A 20,940-nucleotide genomic window follows, 5' to 3' on the forward strand; every position below is an offset into this window, starting at 1 on the left:
TGGAAAATCAAAGTCAGTTTTGAAAAAAAATTAAAAAAAAGGTAACAATTCTGCAAGCAACAGCTCAAGAGTCTTATTTTTCTGGATCTCAAAAATTGCAGAAGGGTTGAGGTAAGGATCTCTGGACAAACCATAAAAAGAAAGCCTTTCCTAGACTTACTGCCCCGTACCTTACCATCATCAACATCATTGTCCATAAGAATACAAAAATTTCCAATTCTCTTACAATGTACTTACCTCTTTTTGGATCTTAGATTAACACTTGCAGAAACCCAAATGCAAAACAAAGCTCTCAGGAACACAAGGTAAAGATGCCAATCTTAAGGACTACTCTTGCTTGCCAATTCAGTGTTTTCCTAAAGTTTGGAACTAATTTTGTCCAGTTTCAGATCATAGAACTTCCCGATCATCTGGCTCCAGAATAAAGGAAGTTTATTCATATTGAAGACCATGTTTTTGTTTTTCTCCTAATCAATAGGGCACGATTTGTATGCCCCAGGAAAATTAAACAAGAGAGACCATACAAGATTGTCCACAGATCAGGCTCATTTATTCGGCAATACAGATTTCATTGCACTTCAGTCCAGTCTGGCTACAGGTAAATATAGATTCATTATCTACAGACGTGACAGTAGTACAGTATTAAAAAAATGACACAGACCTCCTCCTATCGTCCACAACATATTCCAGGTCATAACGCTTTATCATTCTAATGACCTCATTATAACATTCACGTGTAAGACAGTAACAAATAAAATCCAGTGTGGGAGAAAAAAAATACACAGAAATGTGAGAAGACACAAGAAGGTGAAACCAGACAGAAATAGAGCAACATTATCTCTCCATTGGGGAAAGGGAGTCTATGAGAATACCCCCCACCATCCTATACGCTGTACTTAGCCATCATGAACATCAGTGACAGCCTATGGAATACTATCCAGCAGATATGTCACTTGTTTGAGGTGCTTAGTGCCTTGTGCCTCAATAAGTTATAGTCAAGAACCTATTCCAAAAAATGGTTACCACAAGTGACCCTACAGCTCTAACCTGTGCCTAGGTCTAATTGGATCTTAAATTTATAAACATGGAAGGATTAGGGCCTCTATACAATGCTGTACCAAAGCTGGATTAGTTAGTGCATTTTTGCCCACAAAACGACCCCAAGAAGTGCCAATAAGGGGAGAGAAAAAGTAAGACTCCACCCCCTCATTCTGTACTTCCTGTAGGAAGTAAGTCATGTGATCCTTAGTTTATATCAATCAGGGGGGACAGGTTTATTGGTTTCTTTTTCTTTTCAGCTCCTTAATTGACTCTTTGGGAAGTCCATTAACAGAGAGTTATATATCCCACAAGACCAACTAAATTACCGCCAATGGGTAGTAACTGAACCGGCAGAAAGGAAAACCAGTTGACAGGACAACTCCTCTGTGGACCCCCCTAATCCCTCTGATCAAATATCACTACTGGAAACACTGCTCTTCTGAGCAGGAACCCAACAGACAGGATAGACCTCTCTTCTTATGACCATCAATGAACTCTTTGGCTTGATTCTTGCAATGGTATCCACAATCGATGGGGCCCCCAGAAACTCAAGATCAAAGAGAAAAAGACATGAGGTGGATGAGTGACAGAGGGTGATGCTAGGAACGTTCTGGTACCAGGTCCCGATCATATAAGGTTATGTCTAGTTCTAGCCTAATCTTGGACATAGACAATCGAGATGTTGGTAGACTCCATTATTTTGAGCAGAACCACCAACAATCAAAGTCCAATGGGGACAAAGTTCCTACAATATGGAGCCTTCTTTGGTTTACCAAACAGATAAGCAACACCAGATGTGTCTGGCAGTCACTTACCCCACATCAACCCCACTCAGGATCTCTTTGTGGAACATTCCTATGCACCAATGAAGTAGCAGTATCCTGTAGTATAAACCAGGCAGAGGTCACGTACCCAGCCAGCTGCTGTATTCATAGGGAAGATGACTCAGTGGTTATAGAGACCCTCTGTTAGTGATCCAAAGACCACCCATCCAAGCCTGACAACTTCTCTTCCTAGTTACCCTTTAAACACAGATTGATCCGATGTGGCTGATATTTCATGTTTGCAATGACCCAACAACACTATTGATATCGACATGGAGAGTTCTCCCTTGATTGTGTCGCCATAAAGTTTATTGAAGAGGGCACAACCATTGTCATGAAACATCTTGCATGCTCTTCAATAATCTTTATCGCCATTGTCAAGAAGAACCTCCCCATTAAAGACAGGATGTAACCAATATTTTAGGCAGCGCCAGTATGTTGAATATCAGGCCCAGGCCAATGCTTTTCTTTGTGCTGGGGTCCTAGGAGCCAAACTCCAGTAGTTGCAGGGGTAGAAGTCATACCCAGGCCCTGGTGCCTGGGTGGGTGGGGGGCTCTCTGCCATATATGGAGACCTCAGTATTATAAGTGGCGCATGGTAGGTTGGAGACTTGGAACTTACAGTTATGCTTCTTAGTAGAGCACCGGCCAAATTTGCTTTCAACTAACCCTTCAAACTACGCACTCCTCATTCATTTCATAGTGCCTAGTGATATAGCCCTTGACGTTATCATTAGTCTGTTCTGGCCTATGATGAAGTAAATAAATAGATCACAAGGGTGTGCAATTAGTGAACCCGACCATGAACCAGGTCAATCAGGGTGTAACTTCAGGGCTGAAAATGTAACAAAACAAACTCATTACATAATCAAATAGGTGGCATAGTATTGGGACAATGTCCAATCCTTGGAAATTCCTTCGAATGTATGTGAACACGTATGCCCATCTATACATACGCTTCTGATGCATATTGCCATGTGCCATTACACAGACTCCCGAGGTCACTGCTAGGACAGCCATGTATAATCCCAAAAATGTGGAAACTGAACCACCACGACTTTTGTAGGATTATATTGGAATTGGTGGCCAAGATGTTCTTGTTTGCACATGCATAGAATAGTAGAGGGAGGCATCATGAAACCAACATGATGGATTAAAGGGTAACTGGTTTGCAGAGTTTATCTAGATTATATGCAGGATTACCTTGCGAAACAAGTACGGATTCTGACTGTGAAATTTTTAATCACTTGTATGCATGACCAACATGGTGATGACTCAGATTGAACCTTTAAAGGTTACAATAAGGGAGCTACAATATGGAAACCTATGGTGTTTTTCAGCCAATATCACTCCATTTTATCTCAATTTGATTATATGTACTTTGATTTTATGGGGGGTCATAATTGCTGGCCCATAGTAGGGTTAGAATATGGTCTCCATATTAGTTTGCTTTCTACTATACTAAAAAGTTGGTGGTCAAGTCTGGAGTTTATGGTTATTGGTTGTAGGATTCTTGATCTGGACATCAAAACATCAGAGACCAGATCATTCACTTAACTCAAAGTGATTTAAAGGGCTGTTCCAGTTAATACTGATGTTGACATCAATTGAAAAGTTAAAAAAAAAAAATCCCAAATTAAATGGTACAATATAGTTTCTATTTTCACTTCCGTCATGCCTCGGAGAGGAGCATGGATTTTATATTCTCATGACTCTGGCAGGAGCTTTTTTTCCTGTTGCTCTTTGTCTTCCCCTGCTGAGAAATTAATGAGCTGCGGAGGCCAGTAAGAGAAGAGCTATTTTATATCACATCATATAGGAGAATCTGAATTTAAGAGCCAGATTCAGTTGAATTATTGATTTCACATAACAGGGTCCAAAAATGATGGAATGATGATACAGAATATAATTATAATTTTTTTCTAAAAAAATGAAATATGAGATTTTTGAAATTTTATACAATAAAGTTAAATGACTGATCAATTTATAGAACTGTCTATACCCAGCCGTCTCATACGCTCAGTTACACATATATTTTGCAGTCTGCTGCATATCTATTGCATACAACATCAAGAAATCGAACAAACAAAACAAGATGAAACTCCATTTTTGAAAAATCTGTCAAAAGTGTTTAAAAAGAGCAACAACATAAATCCACCAATCAGATACCAGCTTCATTAAAAGTCTGTTAAGTGCACAATAAATCGTTCGCACTGGGACATCCAGCCAAAGTATTTGTTATAGAATGTCCTGTAGACTGATTGACATCGATTCTCTAAAGAAAAATTTTTGGATTTGAGAGCCCTCTGTTTGGAGGAGACCTGGTCCAATTCTGAGTATAGGCAATGCATAAATTAAAGGGGTGTACATACTGCAGAGAGGGTTTCCTATACTAAAATCAAAAGATGAGTCTCTAAAGATGATGGCTCATGCCATCACAACCATACCCTTTCATAAACCGGGAGGGACTGGCAACCTTAAACATCTTGATCCCTTTTTAATAGAGAAGGGCCTCAGAAACCTCAAGATAGCTCCCCCTTATCTTTTTTTGGAAATACGACTAGCCCTCTGAAACCTGGGACAGTTGATGGGGTCAACCTAAGTTTAGACCACCTTGGTACATTTAACCTTAAGTGAATTTATAACCAGATCTGACAAAATTACAACATACTGAACCCATAAGGACAACAGTGGCACCTCTAGCCATTTAGAGGGGTACTCTCTTACCCACTATCTCTAATTCTTTTCTAAGTGGCATCTATGCCTTTTCCTGCCAGTTGTCCCCTACACAGGATGTATTATTAGACATCCATATGAATGAAGAGAGCCCAAGGATAAGTAAAAACAAAAAAGCTGAAGACCAAAAACTCAAAGGTTAAAGAACAGAAAAGTTGAGCCATAAACTGAACACTGACCCAGAAGACGGTCAATCAAGTCCTGTCGTGTGACTATATCTATAAATTCATCTTTTCCTATTTACATTCATAAAAAAATCCACAGAAAGTGAGAATATGGCATCTAGAGTAGACGGACCGCTCCCAACACACCATATAAGTTATGGGTGGAGGCATCTAAGGTGGCTTCTAAAACTCATGATTGCCTTAGTTGGTCCCATCACATAGAATAATAGAATTGATTCTTTTCGATGTACGAACTACCTCCACCCCAAGAAAGCAGGACTTTAGACCTGTGCCATGGCAATATTATCGCTCGATAGACAGGCATGCAAAACCCATACACATACATATATATATATATATAGATATATACACACAGAATGTAGTGGTACTTTGCAGTGGGCAATTGTCCTACTTCTCACATCTTATTTCCAGTCCTCGATCCCAGCTGGTTTCTCCCCATCTGGGGAAGTGCAATGTTGCATCTTCTGCCCCCCCTCTGGGGTCAATTTTCTTGACATCTCAAGGGCCTGTGAACTCTATAAGAGACTGAAGGGTCCGGTGGGGTCCCAGGAAGTCTATCAGCGCCGCAGGAGAACAATGTCTCTTGGTCCTTCTACAATCTACTTCTGGATAACTAAAGGCCACGTCCAGATTAACTCCAGATGAGTCAGCTACAACAAGACCTGGTCTCTTCAGAGTTAAGTGTTTCTCGGACTGTTCAGTGTACGCAGATTACACAATGGCGTCCAGTTGTTCTATCAGGAATTGGTGGATGGTCTCAAACGTGGGTCGATCTTTGATGTCTCTGCCCCAGCATTTCATCATCAGGTCAAAGCTGGCGCTTGGGCAGAGAGGCGTCTGGGAGAGATAGATCTGAAGAACGAGAGACAGCAAATATTGAGAGTAAGACTTCAAAGTCTAAAAGTTCAAGGGAGTTAATTGGGATATTTTTGGGAGCAAATTGTAAAGGAATGTGTACCCAAACTATGACATAAGATTACCCACCTGACATCGAAGCACTGGGCCAAGAACCTTAAAGGGGTTGTTCAGTCTTTAGACAAAAGTATGAAGTAACTCTGTGACAGCGTGTCGTGGTCCTGGTATTGCTTATGCAAGTGGGCGTTCATTTACTGACTAGATGCACTCGGCTCCTCTCAATAGAAGTGAATTGAGAGAAGCCGGATGAATGTAGTTAGCACATGAACGTAAGTATGAAAGTCGCATACATGCGGTCATATGATCGCCAGGCTCGCATTCAACAGCCTGAACAACTGGTATATTCGGGGCATATTCAAAATATAATTATAAATGTACAGCTGGTATACTCGGGGCATCTTCAAAATATAATTACATTGGTTTACAAAAGTATTCAACCCCCTTAGTATTTTTCGTGTTTGGTTACCTCACAACTTGGAATTTCACACATTGCTCAGCCACACCCTGAGGGGAGGTAGGGAGAATGGCGTCCCGCCCTCTTTGCCATTCCCATAAAACCGCATGCCCTTTAACAGAATAAACCCACCAGCATATAACATGCTGCCAGAAAAAAAATAGGTCTTAGTTCACACAGGAGAGCATCCTGAGTGACCGATACCTCCCCTCACATTTAAAACCAGTGACTCTGTCACATATCCCGCCCCCCCTGCCCAAAGCCGGGGGTTTGGGCACCTTCTGTTTTTCACAGGTTCCCGGTCCCGCCATGGCTTGAGCAAATTCACGATATATTTGATGCGGCTTTCTTTGGTCAGGCTGGTGGACTTTATAATTAACCTCGCTGACTTTCTCCACCACCTCGTACGGACCTTGCCATTTGGCGAGGAACTTGCTCTCGACGGTAGGGATTAGCACCAAAACACGGTCCCCGGGCTGGAACTGTCTTAGTCTCGCCGCCGGTTATATACCCTCGCCTGGGCTTCCTGCGCCTGGAGGAGATGTTCCTTCATGATGGGCATCACCTTTGACATACTCTCCTGTAACTGGGCGACATGTTCGATGATACTCCGGTGTGGCGCAAATTCGGCCTCCCAAGTTTCCTTGGCGATGTCTAGGAGACCTCTTGGATGCCGCCCATATAGGAGCTCAAATGGAGAGAAGCCAGTGGAGGCTTGAGGAACTTTTCTGACCGAGAAAAGCAGAAATGGGAGCAGGTAGTCCCAGTCTCGCCCATCCTTTTCAACAACCTTCCTGAGCATCGCCTTTAAGGTCTTGTTGAAGCGTTCCACTAAGCCATCCATCTGTGGATGATAAACCGAGGTCCGAATCTGAGTTATCTGAAGGACTTTGCAAAGCTCCTTCATCACCTTGCTCATGAAGGGGGTTCCTTGGTCTGTCAAAATCTCTTTTGGCAGACCTGTCCGAGCAAAAATATGGACCAGCTCTCGGGCTATACTTTTTACTGGACGAGTTCCTTAGGAGAACCGCTTCGGGGTACCGGGTCGCATAGTCCATGACGACCAGGATATATTGGTGGCCCTGAGCTGAATTAACTAAGGGCCCACGAGGTCCATGGTAATCCTCTCAAAGGGAACCTCTATAAAGGTAGTGGGACTAAGGGGATAAGGAAGTGGGAAGAGGGAGCAGTTATTTGGCAGGTGGGGCAGGACCTACAATAGTTTTGAACTTCTCAGTAACACCCTGGCCAATAAAACCTTCTCAGTATTCTCTCCTGAGTTTTCTCGACCCCTAGGTGTTCCCCCAGAACATTTGAATGGGCCATATCTAGTACCCTCTGTCTGTATGGCCCCGGCACTAACAGATGTTCCACTATCTCCCCGCCCCTTAGTTTGGCCACCCGATATAGCAACTGCACTGCAAAGTGGGGGAATCTGGTGTCGGCCCCCAGCTCTTGGGCAACCCCATTACACACAGTAACCTGGTCGAACGCTCCCTTTAAGGTCAGATCTTGAACTTGAGCAGTCCCAAGGTTCTCTCCGGACATATCTAACTCAGGAAGGTCGGCCTCCTCGGTCACAGTCTCACCCTCGACACTGACAAGGACGCACAGTGGGAACTCCTCCACCTGAGACTTCGTGGGGGGTTCTTCTCCAAGGACCAGGCTTCTCCCCACGCTACTTAGTCCAGTTCCCTTCCCCCACAAGTTCCAAAATAAGGAAAAATCACGGCCCAATATGACGGGGTGTATCAGGTCCTTCACTACCCGGATTTCATGGGTCTGGGCACCACAGTCTGTCCCCACTGTCACTGTGGCCACGGGATAGTCCTTGGCGTCACCATGGATGCACCGAATGCCCACAGTTTTGGAAGGGATCAACTGGTGGGGAAGGGTAGCTCTGATCAAGGTCACCAGACTCCTGGAGTCCAACAGCCCAAGCACTTTTACTCCATCAATGGACACTGCACAAGCCTGCGGCCCCTCTCCGGGTCGACAGTCCACGCTACAGGCTGGATAGGCATAATAGGAGACCCGTCTGCCTAGGCTGCAGTCCATGGGCTCAGGGTATATTTGACACTTGGCGGCTACGTGTCCAGGGTTGTGACACCGCCAACAGACTATATCTTTACCAACAGTCCTAACGGCACCTTCAGTGGGAGTGGGACGTCCCCCAGTGGTGGCTCTAGACCCCTTCAACCATCTGGGCCGGAGTGGAGGACTCCGGTTGTAGCCACTTCTGAACAAGATGCAGTAAGTCAAACATCTGCGAGCGAGGGGGTTTGTCGCTAGCATACGCACAGTGATGAACTCGCTGGGCTCTCACAGCCATATTTACTCCCAGGTGTGCTAAGATCTCTGTCTTTAGCTTGGGATACTCCTTAGCATCTTGCAGTGCCAAATCGAAATATGCCTTTTGGGGTTCACCCGATAAATATGGCGCCAGAACCTCTAACCTCTGCCCACTGTCCTGGTGGAAGTCTCTCCCGATCAGCCACCCTCTCAAAAACAGTCAGAAATGCTTCTACATCATCCCCAGGGGTCATCTTCTGCATGGCCCACCTTACCGCCTTCCTGACGTGAGAATCATAGGTCGGCCCTGGGGGTGGGGCGGCCGCCCTGCTCTGGGTGGCGTCCACCAGAAGCTGTATCTGCTGTTGTGCCTCCTGCTGGTGCTGCTGCTGCAACTTTTGCTGCAACTGGATTTGGCTCTGGACCAGGTGCTTAAAGAGTTCCTCCATGCTGCCGGACTTCTCTGGTTGGCTGCCAGCCTACACCCAGGACTTCCACCGGTCTTTGTGGCAGGTACATGTGTTCCAGGAATCCTGCACGCACTCTCACACCAACTGTGGCAAGACAACTTGCTCGGCTCTCCCAGAGGCAGACTCAGGACACACGTTCTCCGGTTACCTTTCTGCTGGTTTATTATCTGGTAGGGTTCTACTCATGCAGGGTTCCACAGGAAAAATTAACAAGACCCCTCTGGGTTAAACGGGAAAACAAAACAAAATATAGCTCAGTCCATAGATGAGCGGGTTCCGCCCGCTCTCGGTAGCACTACTGCTCAGGCAAAGTCCTTGTAACAAGCTCTGCAGCTTCCACAACACTTTCAGGAGACTTCACCCTCCAGAGAAAAAAAAAGGGACTGAGCTTTTACACATTGCTCAGCCACATCCTGAGGGGAGGTAGGGGGAATGGCGTCCCGCCCTCTTTGCCATTCCCATAAAACCGCACAATGGCAGAAAAAAAATAGGTCTTAGTTCACACAGGAGAGCATCCTGAGTGACACATACCTCCCCCACATATAAAACCAGTGACTCTGTCACAATATGTACAGCTGGTATAACCAGGCCATCTCCTGTATATAATTATATATCTACAGCCGGTGTAACTTGTGCATCTTATGTATATAATTATATATGTACAGTTGGCATAACTTGGGCATCCCCTGTATATTATCATATATGTACAGCTGGTATAACCTGGGTATCTCCTGTATATAATTATACATGTACAGCTGGTTTAACCTGAGCATCTTATGGATATAATTATATATGTAGAGCTTGTATAACCTGGTTATCCTCTGTATGTTATTATACAGTGGGTACGGAAAGTATTCAGACCCCTTTAAATTTTTCACTCTTTGTTTCATTGCAGCCATTTGGTAAATTCTAAAAAGTTCATTTTTTTCTCATTAAAGTGCACTCCGCACCCCATCTTGACTGAAAAAAAACAAATGTAGAAATGTTTGCAAATTTATTAAAAAAGAAAAACCTGAAATATCACATGGTCATAAGTATTCAGACCCTTTGCTCAGTATTGAGTAGAAGCCCCCTTTTGAGCTAGTACAGCCATGAGTCTTCTTGGGAATGATGCAACAAGTTTTTCACACCTGGATTTGGGAATCCTCTGCCATTCTTCCTCGCAGATCCTCTCCAGTTCCGTCAGGTTGGATGGTGAACGTTGGTGGACAGCCATTTTCAGGTCTCTCCAGAGATGCTCAATTGGGTTGAGGTCAGGGCTCTGGCTGGGCCAGTCAAGAATGGTCACAGAGTTGTTCTGAAGCCACTCCTTTGTTATTTTAGCTGTGTGCTTAGGGTCATCGTCTTGTTGGAAGGTGAACCTTCGGCCAAGTCTGAGGTCCAGAGTACTCTGGAAGAGGTTTTCATCCAGGATATCTCTGTACTTGGCCGCATTCATGTTTCCTTCAATTGCAACCAGTCCTGTCCCTGCAGCTGAAAAACACCCCCATAGCCTGGTGCTGCCACCACCATGTTTCACAGTTGGGATTGTACTGGGCAGGTGATGAGCAGTGCCTGGTTTTCTCCACACATACCGCTTAGAATTATCACCAAAAAGTTCTATCTTCGTCTCATCAGACCAGAGAATCTTATTTCTCATAGTCTGGGAGTCCTTCATTTGTTTTTGAGCAAACTCTATGCGGGCTTTCATATGTCTTGCACTGAGGAGAGGCTTCCGTCGGGCCACTCTGCCATAAAGGCCCGACTGGTGGAGGGCTGCAGTGATAGTTGACTTCGGGGAACTTTCTCCCATCTCCCTACTGCATCTCTGGAGCTCAGCCACAGTGATCTTGGGGTTCTTCTTTACCTCTCTCACCAAGGCTCTTCTCCCATGATTGCTCAGTTTGGCTGGACGGCCAGGTCTAGCAAAACTTCTGGTGGTCCCAAACTTCTTCCATTTAAGGATTATGGAGGCCACTGTGCTCTTAGGAACCTTGAGTAATGCAGAAATTCTTCTATAACCTTGCCACAATTCTGTCTCTGAGCTCCTTAGGCAGTTCCTTTTGAGCTCATGATTCTCATTTGGTCTGACATGCGCTGTGAGCTGTGAGGTCTTATATAGACAGGTGTGTGCCTTTCCAAATCAAGACCTGTCAGTTTAATTAAACACAGCTGGACTCCAAAGAAGGAGTAGAACCATCTCAAGGAGGATCACAAGGAAATGGACAGCATGTGACTTAAATATGAGTGTCTGAGCAAAGGGTCTGAATACTTATGACCATGTGATATTTCAGTTCTTCTTTTTTAATAAATTTGAAAAAATTTCTACATTTCAGTTTTTTTCAGTCAAGATGGGGTGCAGAGTGTACATTAATGAGAAAAAAAATAACTTTTTAGAATTTATCAAATGGCTGCAATGAAACAAAGAGTGAAAAATTTAAAGGGGTCTGAATACTTTCCGTAACCACTGTATATGTACAGCTGGTATAACCTGGGCATCACCTGTATATAATTATATGTACAGCTGGCATAACCTGAGAATCTTCTGTATATAATTATATATGCACGGCTGGTATAACCTGGGTATCTTCTGTATACAGTATATTTATATATGGGTCATGTAGAAATTACCTGTCGTCCTTGGTCCCTGAAGAACTCTCCAGTATTTTCAATCACCTGCTCGTCTGATAGAACGCTGTACGGTTGCTCTTTACACAGGGTGAACATTTCCCATAATGTGACCCCGAATGCCCAGACGTCACTGGAAGTGGTGAACTTTCCCTGATTACACAGCACAGATGTGGATCAGTATGGCGCTCACCGTTACAGTATAACACATGCAGATCAGAAGCCTGTGTCAGGCACTTACTAATAGGATACTCTCCCAGGCCATCCACCGGATCGGCAGCACCGCGCGCCCCTGGATGCGGTAATAATCTCCACTGTATAAATTTCTGCTCATTCCGAAATCCGCTATCTTAATTGTGTGGCTGTTCCCCACCAGGCAGTTTCTTGTGGCCAAGTCTCTATGTACAAAGTTCAATGAGGCCAAGTACTTCATACCAGCGGCAATCTGCGTGCTCATGTACAGGAGGTTGTGGAGACTGCAGGGAGAAAGCACAGAGGGCCCACTTATTAACTAATAGGGTGGCATTACCTTAGTGGCCCCTGAATGTTGCAATATGTAAGCTCCACCAACCACCAGGCAACTATGGCCATAGCCTATTCTAAGGTGTCGTTCAGACTGTGTCTTTTAGAGTGGTAGGCCACCTTGTGAGGCCAGGAGGAAGCTCTGGATACGAAAGTTGAAGACCGGAGTGAGGTTTCAGGATCAAGCCATGGGCCTCCAAGAGTGCCCGGATGTGCTATGGCATTTCACCCTGGTGGTCATTTAGTGTGAAAAGCTGCCAGGCCAGAAGTGGGTTTTGGAAGAAAAGGGTCAAGACCGACAAGAGGGCCTAGTGTCAAACCTTGGGCCTCAGCGGGGTTGTCGAGCATGCAATGACATCTCCCCTCAGTGGTCCTGCAGCAGGGAGAGCCGCCTCCTAGCGTGCGAATGGGGCTCCGGAGATTAATTGTCAAGACCTGGGTGAGAGTGTGGAGCCAAGTAAGAGGGATGCCTGGGCATGCTATGGCGTCTTACCAGGAGGATGATATGTAATTTGGCATGATGTGATGGTCATAGGACAAAGGTGTATGTCATTTACCTTACAGATGGAATATTGTTAGCTGTGGTGAATTGGCTGCGGATCTCCCTCTGGGACAAGAACTGGTTGAGATCTCCATTTTCCATGTATTCCGTTATCATACAGAGGGGGTCATCCCGGACGCAGACACCCAACAGGCGGATAATATTGGGGTGCTTGAGCCTGGAGATGATCTTTATCTCTTTCAGAAAATCATTCCTGTGGGTAAAAAGTATTCCACAATTTAGATCACAAGGGAGAGGAGTTAAAACTTCTTGTATAGAAAACTTGCCTGCAGTGTAAATAAATGGAAGTATTCTCATTCTGGTTGTGAATTTAACTTCCATGGGCCTGTCGATAGGTATGCAAAATACACTGATGGTGTATATATGTCCCAGGATGTAGCTATGGCAACAAAAATTACACCCTCCCTTCTTTACACTGCAGCTTGCATCCACATTACAAACCGTTACAAATATGCTTTAGGTTAGTTTATAACTATAAATTCTTAATTATATGAAAGTTTAGTGTCCCCTTAAGGGAACTCACATGGAAAAACTGTGTAGGGCGGGTTCACACTAGTATATTTCATGGTCTGTATGCAGACTGCAATGCCCGTGCTGACCGCGGCTCTCCCGCCCGGAACTTAAGGCTTCATATGTGTCTATATAGCTGGGGGTTTATGTGGGGAAACGAGCGGTCAGTCTGGGAATTGCAGTCCGTATATGGGCTGTGAAATACGTTTGTCTGAACCCAGCCTTATATATATATAATATATAGTTCAGGGTCTGAGGGTTGGAGCATGACACCATAGAGATAATCCTCAGGCTCTGCACTCTTGAGCGCTCTGTCAGTTGGAGGGCTCCTTTAATCGTGTACCTGGCAGTTTTGGTGACGTTGGCTCTCAGCATCTTTATTGCCACTAGAACTGGTTGGTTGCCGCAGTCACTCGATGACGACTCCAGAAAGTCCTGCAGACCCTCCACCTCGCAGAGGTGAACCTGGAGGATGTAATAACGAAACGTGACAAACTATAATAAGGACATAATAGCGGGTGTTTTATTTGTGCACAGTTGTGTAATTTTTATAACTTCAGTCCATTGTATTTCAGAATAGAAAATAAGCTGAAGAACTAAAAGAGTATATATTATAACATACAAAATGAGCCGAATCTTATAACGTTCTGTATCTGCTTCCTGACGCATTTCCTCCTTGCTGTCACTTATCATTTCTCAGAATCAGACACCCCTCCTCCTCCTCCTCCAGTGCCGGAGATCTGAGGGTCATGTGAGGCGATCATTGTGATCTATGGAGATGATCATCATAGTGACAGTCTCCCCCGAAGGTTGTATTTATATTGTTCCCTCTGACTCCACTGTGGTGTTCTGAGCGCACCCTTGTGGTCATGACATACTGTCAGAAGACATTATTTAATTCTATGGCAGAGGGGAAGGGAAGTACTATGCTGACACTTTTATTTAAAGGGTTTTTCCACTTTTTTTTTTCAAAAGTCAAAACACCAGCAGATGTGATAAAATTGGGGACCGCTGCAGCCAGTCGCTACCACTCTCAGGGGCACTCTGAGGTTCCAAATGCAAACTCTGCAACAGACTCCCCCCACCTACCATACACCATTTATAATACTAGGGTCTTCCTATTTTGCCCACTGTAAGTACCAGGGCCTGGATGTCAAGGCTACCCCTGCATCTCCTGAGTGATGTGCCCTCTGACTGCGCTGATAATGAGAGAGAAACAGTACTTGTCCTGGAGGCCTGTCCTATACTGAAAGGAGGAGTTTACATAGACACAACTTTCAGCAGATATAAAAAGCACCGCATCTCTGGTCTCCCTGAAAGCAAGTTTTATAAGAAACTAATGCAGCCACAAAACACATGAGCTACTGCAGTGCCATCTGCAGGACAAAACTAAGTATTACATATCACTAAAATTGATGAATTCTTGAATTTCACATCAATGATCATTATCGAAAACCTCTACTTTATGTTATTGTGATCCCAAGTCTCATACCTCTCCGAACTGTCCTTCCCCCAGTTTTTCCTTTAGCCTTAGTTGGTTGCGGGGAAACTCTCCTACGCTGATGTCCTTTTTAGTAAGCGAATCCACAGTAAGAGCTGGAACAGCATACATATTATTACCGGTCACTCCCTGAAGGTTAACGATGTCGGTTTCCGCATAGTGCGGGACGCTGTTTTGGAAGCCTTGATGAGGAGTGGACTTCGTCAGATCCGGTTCTGCATAATCTCCACTACAGGCTGAAAGTAAATGTGGCATCTCAATACAGAGACAGTGAACCTACAAAACACTACACCTAATGCAGCTGATAGGACGTGGTGTTATAGATAGTAGTTATATTCTTGTAGATAGGGGGCAGTATTATAGTAGTTATATTCTTGTACATAGGAGCAATATTATAGTAGTTACAATCGTGTACATAGGGGCAGTATTATAGTAGTTACATTCGTGTTCGTGGGAGGAAATATTATAGTAGATATATTCTTGTACATGGGGCAGTATTATAGTAGTTATATTCTTGTACATAGGGGGCAGTATTATAGTAGTTATATTCTTGTACATAGGGGGCAGTATTATAGTAGTTATATTCTTGTACATAGGGGCAGTATTATAGTAGTTATATTCTTGTACATAGGGGGCAATATTATAGTAGATATATTCTTGTACATGGGGCAGTATTATAGTAGTTATATTCTTGTACATAGGGGGCAATATTATAGTAGATATATTCTTGTACATGGGGCAGTATTATAGTAGTTATATTCTTGTACATAGGGGGCAGTATTATAGAAATTATATTCTTGTACATAGGGGGCAGTATTATAGTAGTTATATTCTTGTACAAAGGGGGCAGTATTATAGTAGTCATATTCTTGTACATAGGAAGCATCATTATAGTAGTTATATTCTTGTACATAGGGGGCAGTATTATAGTAGTTATATTCTTGTACATAGGGGCAGTATTATAGTAGTTATATTCTTGTACATAGGGGGCAGTATTATAGTAGTTATATTCTTGTACATAGGGGGCAGTATTATAGTAGTTATATTCTTGTACATAGGGGGCAGTATTATAGTAGTTATATTCTTGTACATAGGGGCAGTATTATAGTAGTTATATTCTTGTAGAAAGGGGGCAGTATTATAGTAGTTATATTCTTGTACATAGGAGCAATATTATAGTAGTTACAATCGTGTACATAGGGGCAGTATTATAGTAGTTACATTCGTGTTCGTGGGAGGCAATATTATAGTAGATATATTCTTGTACATGGGGCAGTATTATAGTAGTTATATTCTTGTACATAGGGGGCAATATTATAGTAGATATATTCTTGTACATGGGGCAGTATTATAGTAGTTATATTCTTGTACATAGGGGGCAGTATTATAGAAATTATATTCTTGTACATAGGGGGCAGTATTATAGTAGTTATATTCTTGTACAAAGGGGACAGTATTATAGTAGTCATATTCTTGTACATAGGAAGCATCATTATAGTAGTTATATTCTTGTACATAGAGGGCAGTATTATAGTAGTTATATTCTTGTACATAGGGGACAGTATTATAGTATATTCTTGTACATAGGAGGCAGTATTATAGTAGTTATATTCTTGTACATAGGAGCAGTATTATAGTAGTTATATTCTTGTACATAGGAGCAGTATTATAGTAGTTATATTCCTGTACATAGGAACAGTATTATAGTAGTTATATTCTTGTACATAGGAGCAGTATTATAGTAGTTATATTCTTGTTCATAGGGGGCAGTATTATAGTAGTTATATTCTTGTACATAGGGGACAGTATTACAGTAGTTATATTCTTGTACATAGGGGGCAGTATTACAGTAGTTATATTCTTGTACATAGGGGGCAGTATTATAGTAGTTATATTCTTGTACATAGGAAGCATCTTTTGAATCCCAACCAAAACAAGAGTTGTGCCTCAGGCAGCACAACTATATCAGGTGAGCAATTTTCTTATATAATTCACCTTTTACAACTTGACATAAACTCACTACGCTTAAATAGTGCCACGTCTTTTTTTTTTCTCTTTTAGGATACTCCATACAATAGACACAGGGGGCAGTATTATAGCAGTTATATTCTTGTACATAGGTGTCACAGGTGTGCCAGGTGTGACAGACAGTCATTCTGGATCCAGCTGTAGAAGGTCATTGCGCTTGGCTCTGCAGGCACCTTCTTGACCTTTTCATCTCTGTAGTGTAGTGATATCTTTCTCCCTCTAGGACCTAGCAGTGACACCCACCTTCTGCTGCTAACTGAAACACCCTTGCTGGATGTTTAAATACCTTTAGTCTCTCCAGAGAGTCGCCGGTGATAGCTCTATTTTCCTCTGTCCAGGCTTGAAGTACTAGTAGTCGGCTAGTGTCTTCTAGGAGCTCCCTTGGAGGATAATTAGCGTGATCTCTCTGGTGTCTTCTCAAGCTAAGTGTTTTTCCTTGTCTGTTTACCTGTTTTTTTAGTTGCAGTGGGGGCTGACTAGTGCTCACCCCGTCCCCTCCCTATCTAGGGCCTATCGCAGTCAGCTGGAGTTGGATGATCAAGGGGTATGTTTGTCTTCAACCTGCATTTTTTTGTTTGTCCTGATGGCAGAGGTGGTGCTAGAGAGCAGGACTGAGAAAATATCTGTGTTGTTGACAGTGGAGCTGGAGTCAGCATGGTTGATGCTGAGTTTACGAAAACTCATGGGCTTGCTTGCTGTACTTTTGCTAAACCCATTCCGATTTATGCCATCGACGCAGCACCACGTGCACAGAAAGCTTTGACTCAGATTGTACATAGTATAATACTGAGGGTGAGGTCTTTTCATTATGAGGTAATCCCTGGTTATGTTCTGGAGGGCCTTCCCACTCCAAATTGTACTGGATTTACCCTGGTTGGTGAAACATAATCTGATATTGGATTGGCAATCCAGAGAGGTTGTTGAGTGGGGAGATTACTGCCATGAGAACTGCTTAAACATTTTAACTTTCTGCAGTTTCTACAGAGACCTTACCTGTGTTTTTGTCTGGTTTCGAGGACGTATTTTCTGAGAAGGGGGTGTCAGGATTTGCCTCCTCATCGTGCATATGACTGTTCTATTAACCTGGCCTGAGCTAAACTACCAAAATCCAGTCTGTATAATCTTTCTGGCCCTGAGAAACAAGCCATGAAGGATTTTATTGCTGAGAGTCTGGAGAAGGGACATATTAGACCCTCATCTTCGCCCGTGGCGGCAGGGCTCTTCTTCATGAAGAAGAAATATGGTGGCCTCCGTCCCTGTTTAGATAGATTACCGGGAATTGAATAAAATTACCATCTGAAATCCATACCCTCTTCCTCTGATTCCAGATTTATTAAACCAGGTTGTGGGAGCTAAGGTGTTCTCCAAGTTGGATTTAAGGGGGGCCTACAACCTGGTTAGAATCCGAGAAGGGGATGAATGGAAAACGGCGTTCAATACCACTGAGGAACATTTCGAGAGTCTGGTTATGCCTTTCGGTCTGACCAATGCACCTGCGGTGTTCCAGCATTTCATAAATTTTACTTTTCATTATTTGGTGGGCAGGTTTGTGGTGGTTTACTCAACTGATTTTGAGACATATCGGGGGCATGTTAAACAGGTGCTTCAGATATTAAGGGATAACTAACTACACTGCTCAAAAAAATAAAGGGAACACTCAAATAACACATCCTAGATCTGAATGAATGAAATATTCTCATTGAATACTTTGTTCTGTACAAAGTTGAATGTGCTGACAACAAAATCACACAAAAATCATCAATGGAAATCAAATTTATTAACCAATGGAGGCCTGGATTTGGAGTCACCCCCAAAATTAAAGTGGAAAAACACACTACAGGCTGATCCAACTTTAATGTAATGTGCTTAAAACAAGTCAAAATGAGGCTCAGTATTGTGTGTGGCCTCCACGTGCCTGTATGACCTCCCTACAACGCCTGGGCATGCTCCTGATGAGGTTGTGGATGGTCTCCTGTGGGATCTTCTCCCAGACCTGGACTAAAGCATCCGCCAACTCCTGGACAGTCTGTGGTGCAACGTGACGTTGGTGGATGGAGCGAGACATGATGTCCCAGATGTGCTCAATCGCATTCAGGTCTGGGGAACAGGCGGGCCAGTCCATAGCTTCAATGCCTTCATATTGCAGGAACTGCTGACACACTCCAGCCACATGAGGTCTGGCATTGTCCTGCATTAGGAGGAACCCAGGGCAAACCACACCAGCATATGGTCTCACAAGGGGTCTGAGGATTTCATCTCGGTACCTAATGGCAGTCAGGCTACCTCTGGCGAGCAAATGGAGGGCTGTGCGGCACCCAAAGAAATGCCACCCCACACCATTACTGACCCACTGCCAAACCGGTCATGCTGAAGGATGTTGCAGGCAGCAGATCGCTCTCCACGGCGTCTCCAGACTCTGTCACGTCTGTCACATGTGCTCAGTGTGAACCTGCTTTCATCTGTGAAGAGCACAGGACGCCAGTGGCGACTTTGCCAATCCTGGTGTTCTGTGGCAAATGCCAAGCGTCCTGCACGGTGTTGGGCTGTGAGCACAACCCCCATCTGTGCACGTCAGGCCCTCATACCACCCTCATGGAGTCGATTTCTAACCGTTTGTGCAGACACATGCACATTTGTGGCCTGCTGGAGGTCATTTTGCAAGGCTCTGGCAGTGCTCCTCCTGTTCCTCCTTGCACAAAGGCGGAGGTTTAGCTCCTGCTGCTGGGTTGTTGCCCTCCTACATCCCCCTCCACGACTCCTGGTGTACTGGCATGTCTCCTGGTAGCGCCTCCAGACTCTGGACACTACGCTGACAGACACAGCAAACCTTCTTGCCACAGCTCGCATTGATGTGCCATCCTGGATGAGCTGCACTACCTGAGCAACTTCTGTGGGTTGTAGAGTCCGTCTCATGCTACCACGAGTGTGAAAGCACAACCAACATTCAAAAGTGACGAAAACATCAGCCAGAAAGCATTGGTACTGAGATGTGGTCTGTGGTCCCCACCTGCAGAACCACTCCTTTATTGAGTGTGTCTTGATAATTGCCAATAATTTCCATCTATTGTTTATTCCATTTGCACAACAGCATGTGAAATTGATTGTCAATCAGTGTTGCTTCCTAAGTGGACAGTTTGATTTCACAGAAGTTTGATTTACTTGGAGTTATATTCTGTTGTTTAAGTGTTCCCTTTATTTTTTTGAGCAGTGTATATGCCAAATTAGAGAAATGTGTTTTCGCCGACCAGGAGGTGCAATTTTTGGGGTACCTGTTGTCATCTTCGGGTTTTCGGATGGATCCGGCGAAGGTCCATGCTGTACTTGATTGGAACTGTCAAGAGAACCTGAAGACATTACAGCGCTTTCTGGGATTTACTAATTTTTACCGGAAATGTATTCAAAATTATTCGGTAATTGTGAAACCCCTTACTGACATGACAAGGAAGGGGTCTGATTTTTCTAAATGGTCGAATGCAGCCCAGCAGGCTTTTTCCTCCCTTAAGAGTTGTTTTGCCACTGCTCCTATACGCAATCAACCTGATGTTTCTCAATCTTTTATCGTAGAAGTTGATGCATCGGAGGTGGGGGGTGGGGCTCTGTTATCTCAGGGTCCGTCCCCTGGTAAATTAGCGTCCATGCGCTTTCTTTTCCAAAAAATTATCTTCGGCTGAGCGAAATTATGACATGGGTAATAGGGAGCTTTTGGCGATTAAATTGGAGTTTGAAGAATGGCGACATTGGTTGGATGGGGCTGTCCATCCTATTACTGTTATCACAGACCATAAGAACCTGTCATATCTTCAGTCTGATAAACGTCTCAACCCTAGGCAAGCTAGGTGGTCCCTTTTTTTTACTAAGTTCAATTTTGTTGTCACTTCCTGTCCAGGGTTTAAAAACATCAAGGCTGATGCTTTGTCCCGCAGCTTCCCTGGTGGTGGTGACTGTGAGAACCCTGCCCTAATTTTGCAGTCATTTCGGCGTTGTACCCTGACCTAGAGGGTGAGGTGTTGGAGGCTCAAGGGGACGCCCCTGCCTCCTGCACTTCGGGGAGGTTATTTGTAGCATCTAATTTGCGCCGTAAAGTAATTGGGGAACATCATAACTCGTTGCTTGCTGGTCATCCATTTGGTAAGGCAACCGCAGACCTCCTTTCTCATCGTTTTTTGTGGCTGGGGTTGCATCGGGATGTGGTTGAACAGGTGTCTGCTTGCAGTATTTGAGCGCGTTCTAAAGTATCGCATACCCGTCCGTCTGGCCCTCTTCTTCCGCTGCACATTCCTAGCAGGCCATGGA

At 44.0% G+C, this 20,940-nt stretch overlaps 1 protein-coding gene across 7 annotated transcripts in view; it reads right to left on the reverse strand.

Annotated features, from left to right (window-relative positions):
- Positions 1-523: 523 nt before the first annotated feature.
- The window catches only part of LOC141154488 (discoidin domain-containing receptor 2-like), a 143,859-nt gene continuing 123,442 nt past the window's right edge, over positions 524-20,940 (reverse strand). For all 7 annotated transcript variants that reach the window (XM_073640494.1, XM_073640499.1, XM_073640495.1 and 4 more), the window contains 6 exons: positions 14,611-14,855; positions 13,462-13,583; positions 12,604-12,801; positions 11,766-12,000; positions 11,528-11,677; positions 524-5,638 (listed from right to left, as the gene is read on the reverse strand). In XM_073640494.1, the coding sequence (XP_073496595.1) occupies positions 5,498-5,638; positions 11,528-11,677; positions 11,766-12,000; positions 12,604-12,801; positions 13,462-13,583; positions 14,611-14,855 (1,091 nt within the window). In that variant the 3' untranslated portion in view covers positions 524-5,497. The remainder of the gene's footprint in view (positions 5,639-11,527; positions 11,678-11,765; positions 12,001-12,603; positions 12,802-13,461; positions 13,584-14,610; positions 14,856-20,940) is intronic.

This window comes from Phyllobates terribilis, unplaced genomic scaffold, assembly GCF_046119375.1.
Source record: "Phyllobates terribilis strain yellow unplaced genomic scaffold, ASM4611937v1 Scaffold_7__3_contigs__length_470593459, whole genome shotgun sequence".
In the NCBI taxonomy this organism is placed as follows: Eukaryota; Metazoa; Chordata; class Amphibia; order Anura; family Dendrobatidae; genus Phyllobates; species Phyllobates terribilis.